General features: G+C 44.8%; 1 protein-coding gene across 7 annotated transcripts in view; it reads left to right on the top strand.

Annotated features, from left to right (window-relative positions):
• The window catches only part of LTBP1 (latent transforming growth factor beta binding protein 1), a 342,667-nt gene that overhangs the window by 113,917 nt on the left and 212,230 nt on the right, over positions 1 to 16,520 (top strand). For 6 of the 7 annotated variants that reach the window (XM_059660163.1, XM_059660160.1, XM_059660158.1 and 3 more), the window contains exon 4: positions 110 to 279. In XM_059660163.1, coding sequence (XP_059516146.1) covers positions 110 to 279 — 170 coding nt within the window. The remainder of the gene's footprint in view (positions 1 to 109; positions 280 to 16,520) is intronic. The other variant, XM_059660159.1, reaches the window with a different exon arrangement.

The following is a 16,520-nucleotide window of genomic DNA, read 5'->3' as shown; positions in this document are numbered from 1 at the left end:
GCCTGGAATGGAATTTATATTCCTGTCTAAGTTTAACTAACTTCTTATTCTTACTCGCCTTTTAAAATACCTATTACTTATTTCCTGTCCTCACTTTGTTTCTCCCCAGAGTGACACCCCTGTCCTCCCAGAATGTGGTGATTCATCACGGCCAGACCCAGGAATACGTGCTCAAGCCTAAGTACTTTGCAGCCCAGAAGGTGATCTCGGGAGAGCAGTCCACTGAAGGTTCGTTCCCTTTAAGATACGGGCCGGATCAAGTAGCTGCACCTTTTCAGTGTGAGTATCATCCAGCCAATCATCTCTCTGAGTTATAGTAGCCTCGTCTGAAAACACTTTGGTTTCGATGGCTTGAATGTGTCACAGTAGATAAAATTTTAAAATCACTTAAATAAACCCACATTGGTTCCTAAAACAACCAGACGCAGCACTGTTTTCTTATTCAGAGGAAAGGCAGTTTTCTTGGCGGTCGGGAAAGAATCTGAAGTGGCCTGTAATTCCGTTCTTGCAAGATGGTCCCATGTCTGAGACACATGTGCTCTAATTTTAGATGCAGTTATATGCCTGCCGTGTTTACATTGATAAAACATGTAGGAAGCTGGCCAGGACGCGTTCCTCGGGAGACGTGTGATATGCCCGCGTTGTTCTCTGACCACTCCTGCAGTGGGTATTGTCCTGTTTGGGGGTCCACGCTGTAGTGTATCAAGCAGATGGCGTGGCAGGTTTTCCTCTGGGTTTGTAAGGAGCCATTGTATCCGTGGCCAGCGTGGTGAATCTCGCACCATGTGGGGAGCTCAAGGACGAGCCCTGGCTGCGAGGGTGGGGAATGTGATGATTTGCGGTTTAGGTATTACAGAGTGTCTCCTGGCAGCATCTGCAGAAAACGTTCCGGAGTGAGGCGCAGACCATTCAAAGGCCGGGGCTGGACGTGCGCACTCATTCCAGCAGCTTCCTGCTCGGTCTCCCGTTGACGGATGGCCTGCGCCATCCGTTGTGAAAGAGAATGCCAGTCGTGAGGTGGGAAAGGACCGCTTTTCACCACCCAGAGTCACGAGAATAGCTGAGATAGAATTTGTACTACTGTTTGGCACTTTAGAGGTCTGTATCTGTGTGGATTTGATTCCCTGAGTCCATCCCACCTCCCCGAACTGGTCACTCATAAAATGATGGATTCTTCCCTCAGAATTGGTCACTTAACAAAAAGAGTATCTAATATAAGGTTTGTATATCCTACTTTGCTTCATGTGAGAAAATTCTGCTCTGTGATCTGAGGCTGGGACCCCAACCTGCACGCCCCCAAGAGCAGTAGTTAAATGAGGTTTATTGGGATGATGAAGAAAGCAAGCCCTGGGGATTTTAATTAATTAATTAATAATAATAATAATTATTATTTTAAGTGTGTTTTTATTAATTTCAGAAAGTAATAATAATTTTAAGTATGTTTTTTATTAATTTCAGAAAGAGGAAGGGATATGGAGAGAAAGATAGAAACGTCCATGAGAGAGAAACATCAATTGGCTGCCTTCTGCACACCCTCTACTGGGGATCAAAGCTTGCAACCTGGGCATGTGCCCTGACTGGGAATCATATGGATGAACTCCTGGTACATGGGAGGATGCTCAACCAACTGAGTCACACTGGCCGGCTTTAATATTATTTTTTAATCCTTACTTGAGGACATACTTAGAGAGAGGAAGGAGGGGAGAGAGAGAGAGTAAGAGAAAGAATATCAGTGTGAGAGAGAAACATTGATTGGTTGCCCTCCGTACATGCCCTGACCAGGGATTGAACGCACAATCCAGGTATGTGCCCTTACCGGGCATAGAACCGGCAACCTTTCGATGCACTGAACCACTCTGGGCTGAAGCCCTGGGGATTTTAGAGAGGGAGGTATGGAGAAATCGTGTAGCTCATCTCCTTGCCCCTCAGCCAAGAAAACTTCCAAGGCATGTGCAAAACAATAGATGTGTCCATCTTGTTTCTAAAGATCCTTTGACTTAAGTGCTTTGTTAATATCCCCGTTCTGTGTATATGGAGTTTTTCTAATCTTAATTTTAAAAACAAGAGGCACATCTTATTTCCTTGTGGTCTTATATAGATCACATATTTTTTAGAAGCTCTCCAAATTTAGAATGTGATGGGGAGAGTTTTTGAAAGCTAATGATCATACTGATAAAGGAGAGAGTTTATAGCTACATGAAGGTATGGGGTAAGGTGGTCTGAGAATCACCGGCTAGACTGTGGTTTTGGTTTGTTACTTATGATTTGTTACTGGAAGAAAAATTCCCACTGTGTGTGTATGTATATATTTTAAACTCTCAAAGTTTTGTTCAACTGTCTTCTGAAAGATGAAATTATATTTTAGAAGGATGTGTTTCTTATCTGTGTGGCCCATAAATTTCCCACCCATCCTGTTTCAATGTAGTTTCTCTATAGTTGGGAGCTGGTAAAGTAATTTAGACTAACATGTGATCACAAAGATGGAGTTCTCTGTTCAACCCCTCCCCACCCCTCAAAGTTGGCGGCCGTTCAATAAAAAGGCCCAGGAACTTGCAAATAGCCATATCGGAGGCCAGGAAAGGAAACGGGGCTATTTTTTGCTGAGACCAGAACTCTACTGAGAACTGGAGGGCTAATGGGAAAGTTTTAAAAAGAGGTAGTTTGGCAGGACTATTAGGATACTAAAATAGCAAAATTGAGCCCGGTCGGCGTGGCTCGGTGGTTGAGTGTTGACCTATGAACCAGGCGGTCACGGTTCGATTCCCGGTCAGGGCACATGCTCGGGTTGCGGACTCCATTTCTAGTGTGGGGCATGCAGGAGGCACGATCAGTGATTTTCTGTCATCATTGACGTTTCTATCTCCCTTTCTCTCTGAATAAAAAATAAAGTAGCAAAATTGAGTAAGAACAACAATAGAAAGATTAATACTAGAAAGAAGTTACAAGTGACAGCTAAGATGGAAAAGTATTGTGCCCCCACATCTAACTCCACATCTACCTTTGCATGAGATAAAATGAACCCCAAGGAAACTGTCCGGGTCACGGAAGGGGAGATTGAGAGAAGTCTGAGGAAGTGCAGAAACTTTGTCTTCTTTCTCATCTTCATAGAACAGACCAAATGCAAACAGACAAGCTCCTTTTACTGAAGGATATGAAGGTCCAACAATAGGAGTCGATAATTCTGACTCCTTAGGAAAATGGGAGTATTATGATCCGGTGGGCATGATGAATCTTGGGGTGGAACTGAGGGTCTGGGGTGCCCTCACAGTCCACTGTCATTACTGTGAGAAGCTCTGGGGACTAGAGAAACATTTTGATTGGCAAAGAAACAATGTGTTCCCCATTTAAGCGGGATAAAAAACATGGTCTACAGCAGTGATGGCGAACCTTTTGAGCTCGGCGTGTCAGCATTTTGAAAAACCCTAACTTAACTCTGGTGCCGTGTCACATATAGACATTTTTTGATCTTTGCAACCATAGTAAAACAAAGACTTATATTTTTGATATTTATTTTATATATTGAAATGCCATTTAACAAAGAAAAATCAACCAAAAAAATGAGTTCGCGTGTCACCTCTGACACGCGTGTCATAGGTTCGCCATCACTGGTCTACAGTAATTACCAGTGGGTTGGTATAATACTACCTTGCAAGCAGTAATAACTATGTATTCCTCAGGCTGTAAGCATTGTGTGACTTAATCAGCTCATAATAGGAGGAGGCAGCAGCACTCCAAGCCTAAGTGAATAGGGATTTGCTATTGACACCGTAGGCTAAAGGAAGGAGAATTGGTCTGAAGAAGCAGGAAGAGGATGAGGATGGAGGATGATGGGTTCAGTAAAACAAAACGTGCTAAATGAAGTGCTAACTTTAACACTCTGCAGATAAAACAAACTGGATTGGGAGACACAAGATATCAAGTTGCTGGTGGGATGTTCTCTGTTGTGAGGAGTAAATGTCATTGGAATTTCCCAGAGTTCGGATGGCATAACTCACCATCCCTGTCCCACACGTGCTTTTCCCACTTCGAGTCTGTGTATTCACCAGCCTCTGCGGCACTTCCTGGGTAACGTGGCATCCTGGGTCGGGTGTTCTCTGATTGATGGATATCTCTAGCACTTTATTTATTCGTTGGTCTTAACAGAATTTAATTGGCATGAGTATCATCTAGAGCAGGGGTCCACAGACTTTTCTTAAAGGACCTGGTAATAAATATTTCAGGCTTCCTGAGCCAAGACACAGCTCGAAGATGTTTTATATAGGTACTTATATAACTATTTAAAATGTAACCATTTAAGACTCTAAAAATTATTCTTAGCTGGCAGGCTTTAAAAAACCAGGCAGCTGGCTGGACTTGGCTCAGGGGTTGTCCTTTGCCAACTGCTGACCTAGAGATTTACAGCCTCCCAGTCTACTGAAAATATCTAGGTTTTGGACCTAATTGGTGCTTGGAGCATGACAGTTGAGCCATAACCAACTGTTCTTTGTTGTCACAGCAGCCCACCCTCCTCACTCTGAAAAGTCTCAGACATATCTCCACTTAGTTTGAAGGCAGCCAGAAAAGTGTACCAGTATAGCAGCGTTATTTATAATCATCAAAAAGCAAGAACAGTCCAGATGCCCATCAACCGATAATGGGCGGACAAAATGTGGTATATCCTATCATTGGCTGTTCAACCATAAAAAGTGCCGACCCATGCCACAATGTGAATGACCCTTGGAAACATACATCCTCAGAGAACCTAGACACAAAAGAATCCCGATCCAGAGGCAAATTACATGCTACGTCATGCGGAAAAGAAGTCGTAAGGATGGCCTGGGGTAGCGGGGTCTTCTTTATCCAGTATCTTCCTTGGTGACGTGTAGGAAAGCACTGAGGACATAAGCCAAATGCTGTTGTGCTTGGTTTAGCATTTTGAACACAGAGGAAGAAGAGAGGTTGAAATGACATGATAACATTTGAAAGGCAAATCTTCTGAAAACAGCCCATTGAGATGATTAGAATACCACATGCTCGGGAGGAAAGCCAAATAACTCACGCGTAAAGAGATTAGTTTGGCACAACCCTCTAGAAAAAGACTTTGAGAGTAGTAAGTATCCACATCGGACTATCTGCTGTTGTAGTAAAAATACCGCGGAATGCTTGATAATGTTAAAACCAGAAAATTATATTTCTGTTATAGACTGCGGTGGAAGGACATTTTTATCATGAAGATTGTAAGTACTGGAGAACTTACAGAGGTTGAGTGCAGAGTTACTTATAAAGGAGACCCTTAGGATGAGCAGGAATATCCACGTAACGAACATGGTTCCCCAGGCAGCTGGGTTGCAGGTGAGGCCAAGTCCTAGAGCAGTGATGGCGAACCTTTTGAGCTCGGCGTGTCAGCATTTTGAAAAACCCTAAGTTAACTCTGGTGCCGTGTCACATATAGACATTTTTTGATCTTTGCAACCATAGTAAAACAAAGACTTATATTTTTGATATTTATTTTATATATTTAAATGCCATTTAACAAAGAAAAATCAACCAAAAAAAAATGAGTTCGCGTGTCACCTCTGACGCGTGTGTCATAGGTTCGCCATCACTGTCCTAGAGCAAACAGACTGGGGACTCTCTGATTTAAATCCTCACCTGCTTCGTCTCTTTTTATCTGATCACTTTAATATTTGTAAATATTTAGAAATTTATACTTTTCTAAATGGGATTTCTCATTGCTAATTCCAGTTGTTTTCCTGTCAAGATGGACTTTGGCTTTTAAATAGGTTATCTATATTTTGAAGTCATCGTCCAAAATGTTAGTTCTTTCAATTCAACAAAGCTGGAATTTTAAATTTCAGAAAAAGCAGGTGTCCTCTTCTGTACACTACCTTCCTAAAGTTATTAAAACAGATATAAGTCAGCCTCTTCAAAGACTATGCCAGTTTGCCTCCTGCTGTGCTGAGATATGATGAGATAAGAAGAGATTGAGGACTGGCATTGCAAACATATGCTATTGTGAAATTACAAAAAGGAGTAGGCACCGGCCTGCTTTTTATTTTTTTGTAAAGTGTTAAACATAATCTTTCTGCCTCACTAAGCAGCCATAGTGGTGCAGGAATCACGTACACAGCCCCCATTAGGCCACTTCTGACTGTAGGAAACCTTGTTCTGCCCGCACCGGGGCCACAGGTGACATCTTAGCCCCGGATGCGATGGTCTGTGCTGACCTCTCCCAGTCCTTGCAGTAGGCCAGTCAGCTCCACTTCCACCCAGTGACTAGTCTTGGGGCTCCTCCATTTGCAGATAGAACAGCTGGTCTCAGGTCTGAGAAAGAGGCTTGTTGCCCAAGTCCCGGCATCCAGTTCTGGCATGGCTACAGTCCATGGTCCCAGATGTGGACCCTTTAGGCACTAGACCCCCCTGCCCTCCTTCATATTTTGAATGATGCTGTGGTTGAATGTGCTAGTATCAGCCTTCAGGCTGTGTTCACACAAACATCAAGAAGCATAAGACATGAAAGCATCTCAGGGGTTCGTGTGACAAATGGTGTATTTCCCTTTGAAAAAAAAGGAAGTCCATGTGTCTGGTGTAAAGATTTTCTATGGTTACAAATTGGTACAGCAAATAGTTACCGGGACAACTGTCTGTCTTCCTGGATGCCCTGGACTGGCAAAACACATCTGAAGGTTAGGAGATACAGGCAGTATTTGGCCTGGACAGTACTGATGAAACTATCATCAGCACAGATGAGAATAACTGGGACCAGATTCTTTTGCACAGGATGAACTGCAACAGGGAGCTCTTCAGAGAGGAAAGGGTTTGGAAACAGCGGTGAAGAAGAGTCTGTCTCTGAGAACCGCCTCGCCTCATTGGGATGTTGAAAGTTGGGCTCTGAGTGATAGGACAGATCATGTGAAGAAAGAAAAAGTGTGCTGGCAACTCCAGTCCTGTGAGTTGCCCTCTCTGATAATTTATTTAAAAAACCCCAAATTTTTAGTGATTTCAGAGAGGAAGGGAGACGGAGAGAGAGATAGAAACATCAATGATGAGAGACGATCATTGATTGACTGCCTCCTGCATGCCACCTACTGGGGATCGAGCCTGAAACTCAGGCATGTGCCCTGACCAGGAATCTAACCATGACCTATGGTTCATAGGTCGATGCTCAGCCACTGAGCCATGCCGGCCGGGCTCTGATCATTTCTGATTGGTCGGGAGCCCTGTTAAGGCAAAGCTTTGCAGATGGACAAAGTGGAGGAGAGGCCTCCCTGCATGCACACTACCTTTAGCATCTGGTGTGTGAACGAATGTGTCTTCGGGATTGGCCCCAGCCAACCAGGTACTAAGTGGCAGTGGAAGTTGTACCAGCCAGCAACAATCTTACAAGAAGCTGATGACAACTAACAAGGAAGTGACTTAGTATCTAAGAGGAGTGTCAAGTGTGACAACACACCACCTTAGAGAAGGAGTGATGGTAAAGCTCCGTGCTTTTGCCTTTGCCAAAGCAACACGTTCCTAAAGCTGCTGGGTCACCCACACACTGTTGTGTGGGAATCAGGAACCTTGAGCTGGTTTCCCAGCTTCTTGGCAGTGTGGATGTTAGCAGGAAAGATGGCTAGCAGAAAATCACCCAGGCTTCAGTAATGCCTGGCTAAGTCGCTGTTGGTTTATACACATCTAGACAGCAAAGTCATAGGATACTGTGTACAAACTAACAATTTAGAAAGCATTCGGGAAGCTGGGCCAGTGTGGTTCAGTGGTTGACCTATGAACCAGGAGGTCACAGTTCTATTCCCGGTTGGGGCACATGCCCGGGTTTTGGGCTTGATCTCCAGGAGGGGGCATGCAGGAGGCAGCTGATCAATGATTCTCTCTCATCATTGATGTTTTTCTCTCTCTTTCCCTCTCCCTTCCTCCCTGAAATCAATAAAAATATATTCAAAAAATAAAGCATTCAAGAAAGGTTAACATCAGGATTTTGCTGAAGTGATGTCTTCAGGAATCCCGATTCCACTGAAGGACAGGGTATTACCTATTGCAGAGAAAGTTCCATGTGTGGTCTTCTCATGGCCACTGTGCCTCAGTTGGGAGGCGAAGGTGGGTGGTATGTTTTAACCAGGAGCTGTTTGATACTATCCCAGTCTGGGAAGGTATGTGAACATGAACGCTCTCCCTGCCTCCCGACTGCTCACACACAGTTTAAGATAGCTGGGGACGGTGGACATGGATTGATTATAAACACTTCCAGGAAGCTTATCCAGCAATATGGAAAGAACCGTGGAGGGAAACCTAGAGTGAAGGATGATGTAATCTAAATTCCCCAATGGGAAGCCTTTCGTGCAAGAGAAAGAGGCTTTAATCCCAAGGGCCCACGATTTCATAATAAATAAACCAATCCAAGGATGTTTCTGGGGGTTGAGGCTGAGTTCAAGATATTGAGAAATAAACACCGTATGGCTCCAGAATATTCTGTGATCAAAATGTGCTATTTCTAGGGAAAAAAATAACACACATGAATTTACAGGTTGTCTGGTGGGGTGGGGTACTACAAAGCAACATTTTGGGAAGAGAAAACTTGCATTTGAAAAAGAAGAGAGATGGTGCTTACTCAGCCTAATTTTTTTTTTTTTTTTTTTTTTTTGTCAGGAAATGAGGGCTTTACTTGATTTTACTTCTGAGTGCGAAAATAGTTTCTAGGGAATTAATCTCTATTGGAGTTGAAATGATAGTTTTGATTCAAAATAAACAAGATTGAACAAAACACTGCTCATGAGACGCTCTGAAGAGAAAGTAGAATGCTATGTCTTCTCGTGTGTCAGTCTCCTTACTGAAGTGTCCTCTTAGCATTGAAAATGACTGCCTTGTGGTGAGTTTGTCTCTCCCCCTCTTTGCGGTAAAGACCTCAGTACCTTTCTTATATTTTTATATAACATTTCTTTAAAAAGAATGTTTGGTCCTGGCTGGTGTGACTCAGTTGGTAGGAGCATTGTCCTGTACACCGAGAGGTCCTGGGTTCAATTCCCAGGTAGGAGGGCACATACCTGGGTTGTGTTTGAGTTTGACCCCTGGCCCTGGTCAGGGGGTGTGCTGGAGGCAACCAATTGATGTTTCTTTTCTCTCTCTCTCTCTCTCTCTCTCTCTCTCTCTCTCTCTCTCTCTCTCTCTCCCTCCCTCCCTCCCTCCCTCCCTCCCTCCCTCCCTCTCCCAAAATCAATGAAAATGTGCTTGGGCGAGGATTGAAAAATGAAAGACTATTTGTTGTAATTGTCTGTGATGTTAATTCTGTGTATTTTTCAATATTTACCTCATATTAGCCCCTCGTGAAACTGAAATGTAATTAAACTGAAACCCAGCTGCCCTCATTCTCCTTTATCCCCACATGAAGGGAGCAGACATTCATACATGGGAGGAAAGCCTTTCTCCTAAGAGGTGCTTGCAATAGCATTATATTTGAGTAATTCTCTGACAGGCAAACATTAAACCTTGAGAGAGATACATGTTTGTATGGCTGATGTCTGTGTGTGTGTATATACATACACACACATGCATATGCGTTCGCTCATGTATAACTATGAGTATTATTTAAACAGTCACTTTTGGGAACTTCTTTTTTTAACCACATATCAAGTATCCATGAGAAAAATACTTGTAGTTCTAACTGCATTTCATGAGTTTGTACTTTCAAGGATCCAGCTTTTTTTTTTTTTTTAACTAAATGAAAACATTTTAATAGGCAGCGGTTGCTTTTGTGAAAAACCGCATCGTTATTTGAAAATCCCTGTCTCCTAGAAACAGATTTAGAAAGCTTTGGTGAGAGGAAGGAAAGCATCCGTAGGGCAGGTGAGAGGGTGGAGGCTCCCATTCCCTGGGTTGCTGGCCTCTGGGCCTCTTGTGTGGGATTGATGTCTGGAACCACACGCCCTGGCAGCTGTTGTTTGCATGAAGGCCCCTTACTGGCTGCAGGTGCATCTGGTGATGGCACCGCCTGCCTCAGATCCAGCAGAAACCAGAGCTCTTGCTCCCACACATTCAGAACTTACTTATGCGTAAGTTTCTTCCCTCCTCCCTCTTGCCATGGCCTCCTTGTGGGTGTAGTGGACTTTCCCATCCCATTGACTTTGACCTTGGCCATGTGACTTGCTTTGACCACTGGAGTGTGGGCGGAGTGACAGTGTACCAGCTCTTTAAAATTTATGTTTTTTAAATTTCTTTATTGATTAAGATATTACATATGTGTCTTTATCCCCCCATTGCCTCTCCACCCCCACCCCCCCACTCATGCCCTCACCCTCCTGTTTTCTGTGTCCATTGGTTAGGCTTATATGTATGCATACAAGTCCTTTGCCAGCTCTGAGCTTTAAAGGGCCTTGTGTGGTTGCATTCTTCCTTCTACCACAAAAAAGGCCTGGATCCAGTCTGCTGCCGTGCTAACTCCTTTGACATCTGCAGCTTTTCTTAGATTGCTTTATCAGCCAGGGAGAAAATTTACTTTTTAAAACAATCTGGACAAGTCAGTTGTTAGTTTCAGTCAAGTAGATGATACTGTTTTAATCAGAAAGGATACCTACAGGTAAAAAAAAAATGCTATTGTTGCCACAGTGGACCTCAAAAAGAGGTGCGGGGGTGTAGATACGTGACTCAATAAAAACCTATCTGAGCTGGTCAGCTGCCTCTAAGGAGACCTGGTAGAAGAGCAATGCCACCAGAGATGGTATTGATGAAATTAGATTCATCAGAGACTCTCAAGGAATTTGTAAATTAGAGTTGAACATTAAGCAGCTAAAACAGAAATGGAAAACCAAGTAAAACCGGCCAGAGAGAAGCTTTGTATCATGTTAATGTTGGGTACAAGAATGAAGTTCGTCAGCATTTTCTGAAAAGGGCTGGGGATGGGGTACCATACAATGTATTGCTAAAAGTACTCTGGATTCTTAGTGTCTCCCCAGTTAATTGAAATATATCCTTCATGAGGCCTGGCTCATATGGCTGGCTGTTCCTGGGTTTTCTGGAGGCTTTTATCTCCCTTAATGCTGCGCACAGCTTTACTACAGCATCCCATCCCCAGAGGCAATGTGCAGCCCTCACAGTGTGTTGTAGCCTAAGACCCCAGCTCACACATGTTCTGTTCGTGCCCTTCCCTCTGACAGCTGCGCGTCCTGATAGCTCAGAGCACCAAAGATTGCCTTTTAGAGGGAAGACCCAGCTGCTTTAGTTCGTTTCTACACTCCCCTTTTAGCTCTTCCCCCGTCCACACCCCCTCACTTCTAAGAAAGCTTGGGGTGGGTTGGCAGATGGACAGAGGGTGGGTGGGTCAGTTCCATCAGTTCCTAAGATCTCCGAACACTTAGAGAGTCGTTCTGCCCGGACTGGGGCTCAGTAGGGCCTCATGTGCTATTTATTTATGGTTGTGCACTAATTTGGGTTTTTAATAGAGCATTCTTAGGTCTCAGGGGTTCTTGCTCACATGAAATGTCCAATTCCAGTTCGGTAGCATGCTTTTCTCCTTCATCCCAGCCTTCCCAAGTACTTTGTGTCATGTAGTTTTCATAGTAATGCTCATTGAAAGTGTAGGAGAGGCACTGGGGTAGTGAGGAAAGGACAATGGCTTGTATCGAAATCCCAGCTCTACCATTTCCTAACAAAATGACCTTGGTCAAGTTTCTGATGAAAGCCTCTGTAGTGCCCCTGTCTGTGAATTGGGCATGAGTGTAAGGTACGTGGTTGTGGTGTGCCTTTTGAGCTCTGTGGCTTAGCAGGCACTCAGTACACATTTCATGAGTCCATACAGCATGCAGGCAGTGCTCTGTGCATTTAGAAAGATCTCTAAGTTCTGCTTCTATGTTTTCTAGAATTTAGGCCAAAAAGAAAAGCAGAGAAGAGGAGTGTGTATGTGTTTATGTTAGTTTATCTATTGCCGTGTAACAAATTACTCCAAACCTTAGTGTCTTAAAGCAACAAATGTCTGACAGTTTCTGTGGTTCAGGAATTCAGAAGTACCTTAGGTGATTGCTTCTGGCTCGGTTCTTTTCTGGCTCAGTTGCCATGAGGGTAGCAGCAGGGGCTGCTGTCATCTGAAGGTTTGACTGGGGCTGGGCGATCTGCTTTCAAGATGGCTCACTCACATGGCCATTGGCAGGAGATTTCCAGTTTATTGCCATATGGGCCTCTTCACAGGCTTTCACAGCATGGGTGCTATCCTTCCCCAAAGTGAGTGATTCAAGAGGGAGGGAGGGACGGAAGGAGGGAGGGAGGGAGGGAGGGAGAGAGAGAGAGAGAGAGAGAGAGAGAGAGAGAACGAGAACAAGACCAAAGCTGCAGGGCCTTTTAGGAAGGGCCTTTTAGGATCTGCTCTCTGAAGTCACAAACCATCACTTCTGCTTCAATCTATTCCTGTAGACAAGAGTCACTAAGACCAGCCCATGCTGAAGGGCAGGCAAGTACACATCACCTCCTGAAGAAAGAAGTATTAAAAAAAATTGTGGATGAACTTTAAAACTGTCAGTATTCAACTGGAGAGGCACTATTTTGATGAGAGTCAAAAGCAAAAGAGGAAGTTGAAAATGAGTAACCTAAAAAGAATGAAATGACAGCTGGAAGATTGACAATGCGTAATTGCACATCAGTGATTCATTTCGTATTGGCCAACTAATCATTTTTAATTTTATTTATCACATGATATTGGAGCACGGCTAGGTATAATAGGACGATTTTGAAAAAGGGATTTTTCTAGACTGAAATCTTTCCTAATGATGAGATCTATTGAATTAGGCAGTAATCCTTTGGGGAGAGACGTTAGGGCCATTTGACGGAGTCATTTAAAAACTGAGCCAGAGAGACGTGTGTGCTGGGAGAGAAAAAGAAAGACAGAATCTGTATTCTGCAAGCTTGGATATCCCCGATTCTATAATTCTAAATTACTTCACAGATTTCAAAATGCCAGTTTTCTTCCATATAATTAACTAGGGGCCCGGTGCACGAAATTCGTGCACTGGGTGTGTGTGTGGGGGGGAGTGTCCCTCAGCCCAGCCTGCCCCCTCTCACATACTGGGAGCCCTCAGGCGTTGACCCCCATCACCCTCCAATCGCAGGATCGGCCCCTTGCCCAGGCCTGATGCCTCGGCCAGAGGCGTAGACCCCCATCACCCTCCGATCGCCTGATCGGCCCCTTGCCCAGGCCTGATGCCTCTGACAGAGGTGTCAGGCTTGGACAGGGGACCCCCATATCCCCCTGATCACTGGCTCTGGCCCCCGCCCAGGCCTGAGGCCTCTGGCCCAGGAATCATGCCTGGGCAGGGGACCCCCATCTCCCTCTGATCGCTTGCTCCACCCCCCGCCCAAGCCTGACGCCTCTGACCCAGGCTTCAGGCCTGGGCAAGGGGACCATCATATCCCCCCAATCCCCGGCTCCGCCCCCCGCCCAGGCCTGATGCCTCGGCCAGAGGAGTTGACCCTCATCACCCTCCGATCACCAATCACCGGATCGGTCCCTTGACCAGGCCTGAGGCCTCTGGCCTAGGTGTCCGGCCCGGGCAGCGGGGACCCGCAGCTGCAGCGGCCCCACGATCGTGGGCTCCGCTTTAGGCCCAGGCAAGGGACCCCTAGCTCCCGGGACTGCCAGCTTCGACCGTGTCCAGCTCCCATCGCTGGCTCCACCCCTACTTCCTGCTATCACTGGCCAGGGCGGCAAAGGCGCCTGATTCTCTGATCATGGCTGGGGGGCAGGGCAAAGGCGGCCCCAGGGCCGCCTTTGCCCTGCCCCCCAGCTCTTAGCTCCCCCCTGGGTTTCCAATCACTGTCAGTGGCAGGGGGCTTCTTCCTGCTTTCCCTTTCGCCTCCCTGCATTGTGCCTACATATACAAATTAACCGCCATCTTGTTGGCAGTTAACTGCCAATCTTAGTTGGCAGTTAACTGTCAATCATAGTTGGCAGTTAACTGCCAATCATAGTTGGCAGTTAATTTGCATATAGCCCTGATTAGCCAATGAAAAGGGTATCGTCGTACCCCAATTACCATTTTTCTCTTTTATTAGATAGGATTGCTTCACCAGATCAAATTGGAGAGTTGTTTTGGAAGTTGCGAAATGTCCACATCTTCAACTTCCTTAGTGCCTCTTAAAATAAGATGCATTCAAATGGTATTTTGGTTTGCTCTGGACTTTGATTGCTTATGAGAAAGAACTGGACTCCCTGAGAGGCACATTGAGGTGTCTACTTCTGACCTGCAGCCGCAGTGACTCAGAATGCTGGTCCTTGCAGCAGGTTTCACTTCCCTCTCTGCCCTGTCTCTTGACTTTTTTTCCCCTTCAAGCAGAATTTAAATTTTGTAAGCTGTAAAAGGTCACTTTCTTCCTTATGTCTGCCTTTAGTGTAAGAGAGAAACTCCCAGGTTCCCTTGTGAAGATAATGGGGCATTCACCTTTGCTTAAGTTTTGTGCCTGACAGGTATTGGCTGTTTGAGGAAGAGTCGCTTCTCTGCTTTTCCCTCAGACAATGGAATTGCCCTGGCTTCCCAGCCTGAGCTCCTACTACCTCGGGTCACTTACCTTCATTCCTCCCCCTCATTCTTTCCTGTGTCCCTCACCTCTCGCCACATGTTCTTTCCCCTTGTCAGAGAAGGAGACTCACCAGGTGACATGTATGTTATGAATAGAAAAGGAGGATAAAAATGTGAACCGTTTTCCTTGGTTTGAGGGAAGCCAAGGGGAGGTTGGAGAAGTAGACGTATGTTCATGAATAGAAGTATGTGCAGAGCCAGGTAAAGATGTGGGGCGGGGGAGGTTGTCATGTTTGGGCATGCCTGTGTGCTGAAAATCATGGAGGGAAGGGGGAGTTCAGTTGGGTCAAAAGGATGGAAGGTGGAGAGAAAAGGAGGAAAGGTTTCCTAGGAGTAGAAGCTGTATGTGAAGGAAGTAAGTGCGTGAGGGAGGACTGTTGGCCCGTCCTGCCTGGCGAATGCCTTGGCTTTCCATGGGGGATGCTGTAGGCCAGTGATGGCGAACTTTTTGAGCTCGGCGTGTCAGCATTTTGAAAAGCCCTAACTTAAGGTTTTTCTGGTGCCGTGTCACATATAGAAATTTTTTGATATTTGCAACCATGGTAAAACAAAGACTTATATTTTTGAAATTTATTTTATATATTTAAATGCCATTTAACAAAGAAAAATCAACCAAAAAATGAGTTCGTGTGTCACCTCTGTCACGCGTGTCTTAGGTTCACCATCACTGCTGTAGGAGGTGAGGCTCGATTGGTTCTAGATGGAGAAGGATCCTAACTTTTTTTTGAAGGAGGTTGATTTTGCGAGAAATGTTTGTCAGAAATTATATAGGCTCTATGGAATCTTAATTCTTAAGAGGCACTAAGGAAGTTGAAGATGTGAACATTTCGCAACTTCCAAAACAACTCTCCAATTTGATCTGGTGAAGCAATTAATTATATGGAAGAAAACTGGCATTTTGAAATCTGTGGAGTAATTTAGAATTACAGAATAGGGAATATCCAAGCTTGCAGAATAGAGATTCTGCAAGCTGGGACCCCCATGAGAAAAGGCCCCCACTTCGTCAAGCTTGTGACTAAGTCATGAAATTTGTTCCTTGGTGAACACATCGCTCAATAGATATCTGTCCTTTCAGTCAGACTTGCTTCTCCACATACAAATAAACAGAAGTTATTTATGGAAATGCTGAGTGATAGACGGATAACAAATGCCTCCATCGTGTCTCTTTGGGAAAACAACAAATGTGGGGATAAATAAATCCTAATTCAGTTCCAAATGAAGGGACAGAACATGTGAGTCATGTGAAGCCCATCTAATGCGCTTTCTCTGTGAGGAGCCCGTGCAAACAAGCCAGGCTGAGTGAGTCTTAGAGAGGGAAGACAGGTGTGTGTTTACTGCTCTGTAACTTGTTCTGTCCACTCAGGGACAACAGTGATGTCCTCCCCTTGTGGGTTGTACTTAAGCCTCTCCCCGGCATGGCCACGGTGTAGCATCAAAAGCTGTGCTGCTGCAAGAAATGGTGTAGGTTCTTAAGGGAGGTAGAAATTTTCACATGAAAAAGTGCATCTTTTAAATAGTACTGCTCCCTTGGGAGGCACGAACAAAGAGTAACATCTTGAATGTTGAGGGCTAAAAAACAAACAAAAAACACCCCTTAGCAAACTCACTTAACCCTCTCCAAGTGTGGTTCCCATGATTGTTAGCATTCTAGATCAAGGCAGAAGATTCCATTGTCAACTCAGAACTGAGAAAACAGGTGCAGTGAGCTCGCTCTCCCTCCCTGACTTTCTTCTTGGCTACTTTTTAAGTTATGAACTGATTTAAGTCCTATCGTCCCGGGAATGTGTTTCTTTAACTCTTTTTAAAAAAATGTTTTGTTTTGTTTTTTTTAAAATATATTTTATTGATTTTTTACAGAGAGGAAGGGAGAGAGATAGAGAGTTAGAAACATCGATGAGAGAGAAACATCGATCAGCTGCCTCCTGCACATCCCCCACTGGGGATATGCCCGCAACCCAGGTACATGCCCTTGACCGGAATCGAACC

The sequence above is a fragment of the Myotis daubentonii genome, chromosome 12, assembly GCF_963259705.1.
Source record: "Myotis daubentonii chromosome 12, mMyoDau2.1, whole genome shotgun sequence".
NCBI classification, from domain to species: Eukaryota; Metazoa; Chordata; class Mammalia; order Chiroptera; family Vespertilionidae; genus Myotis; species Myotis daubentonii.
This window is presented reverse-complemented; position numbering and strand designations above follow the sequence as displayed.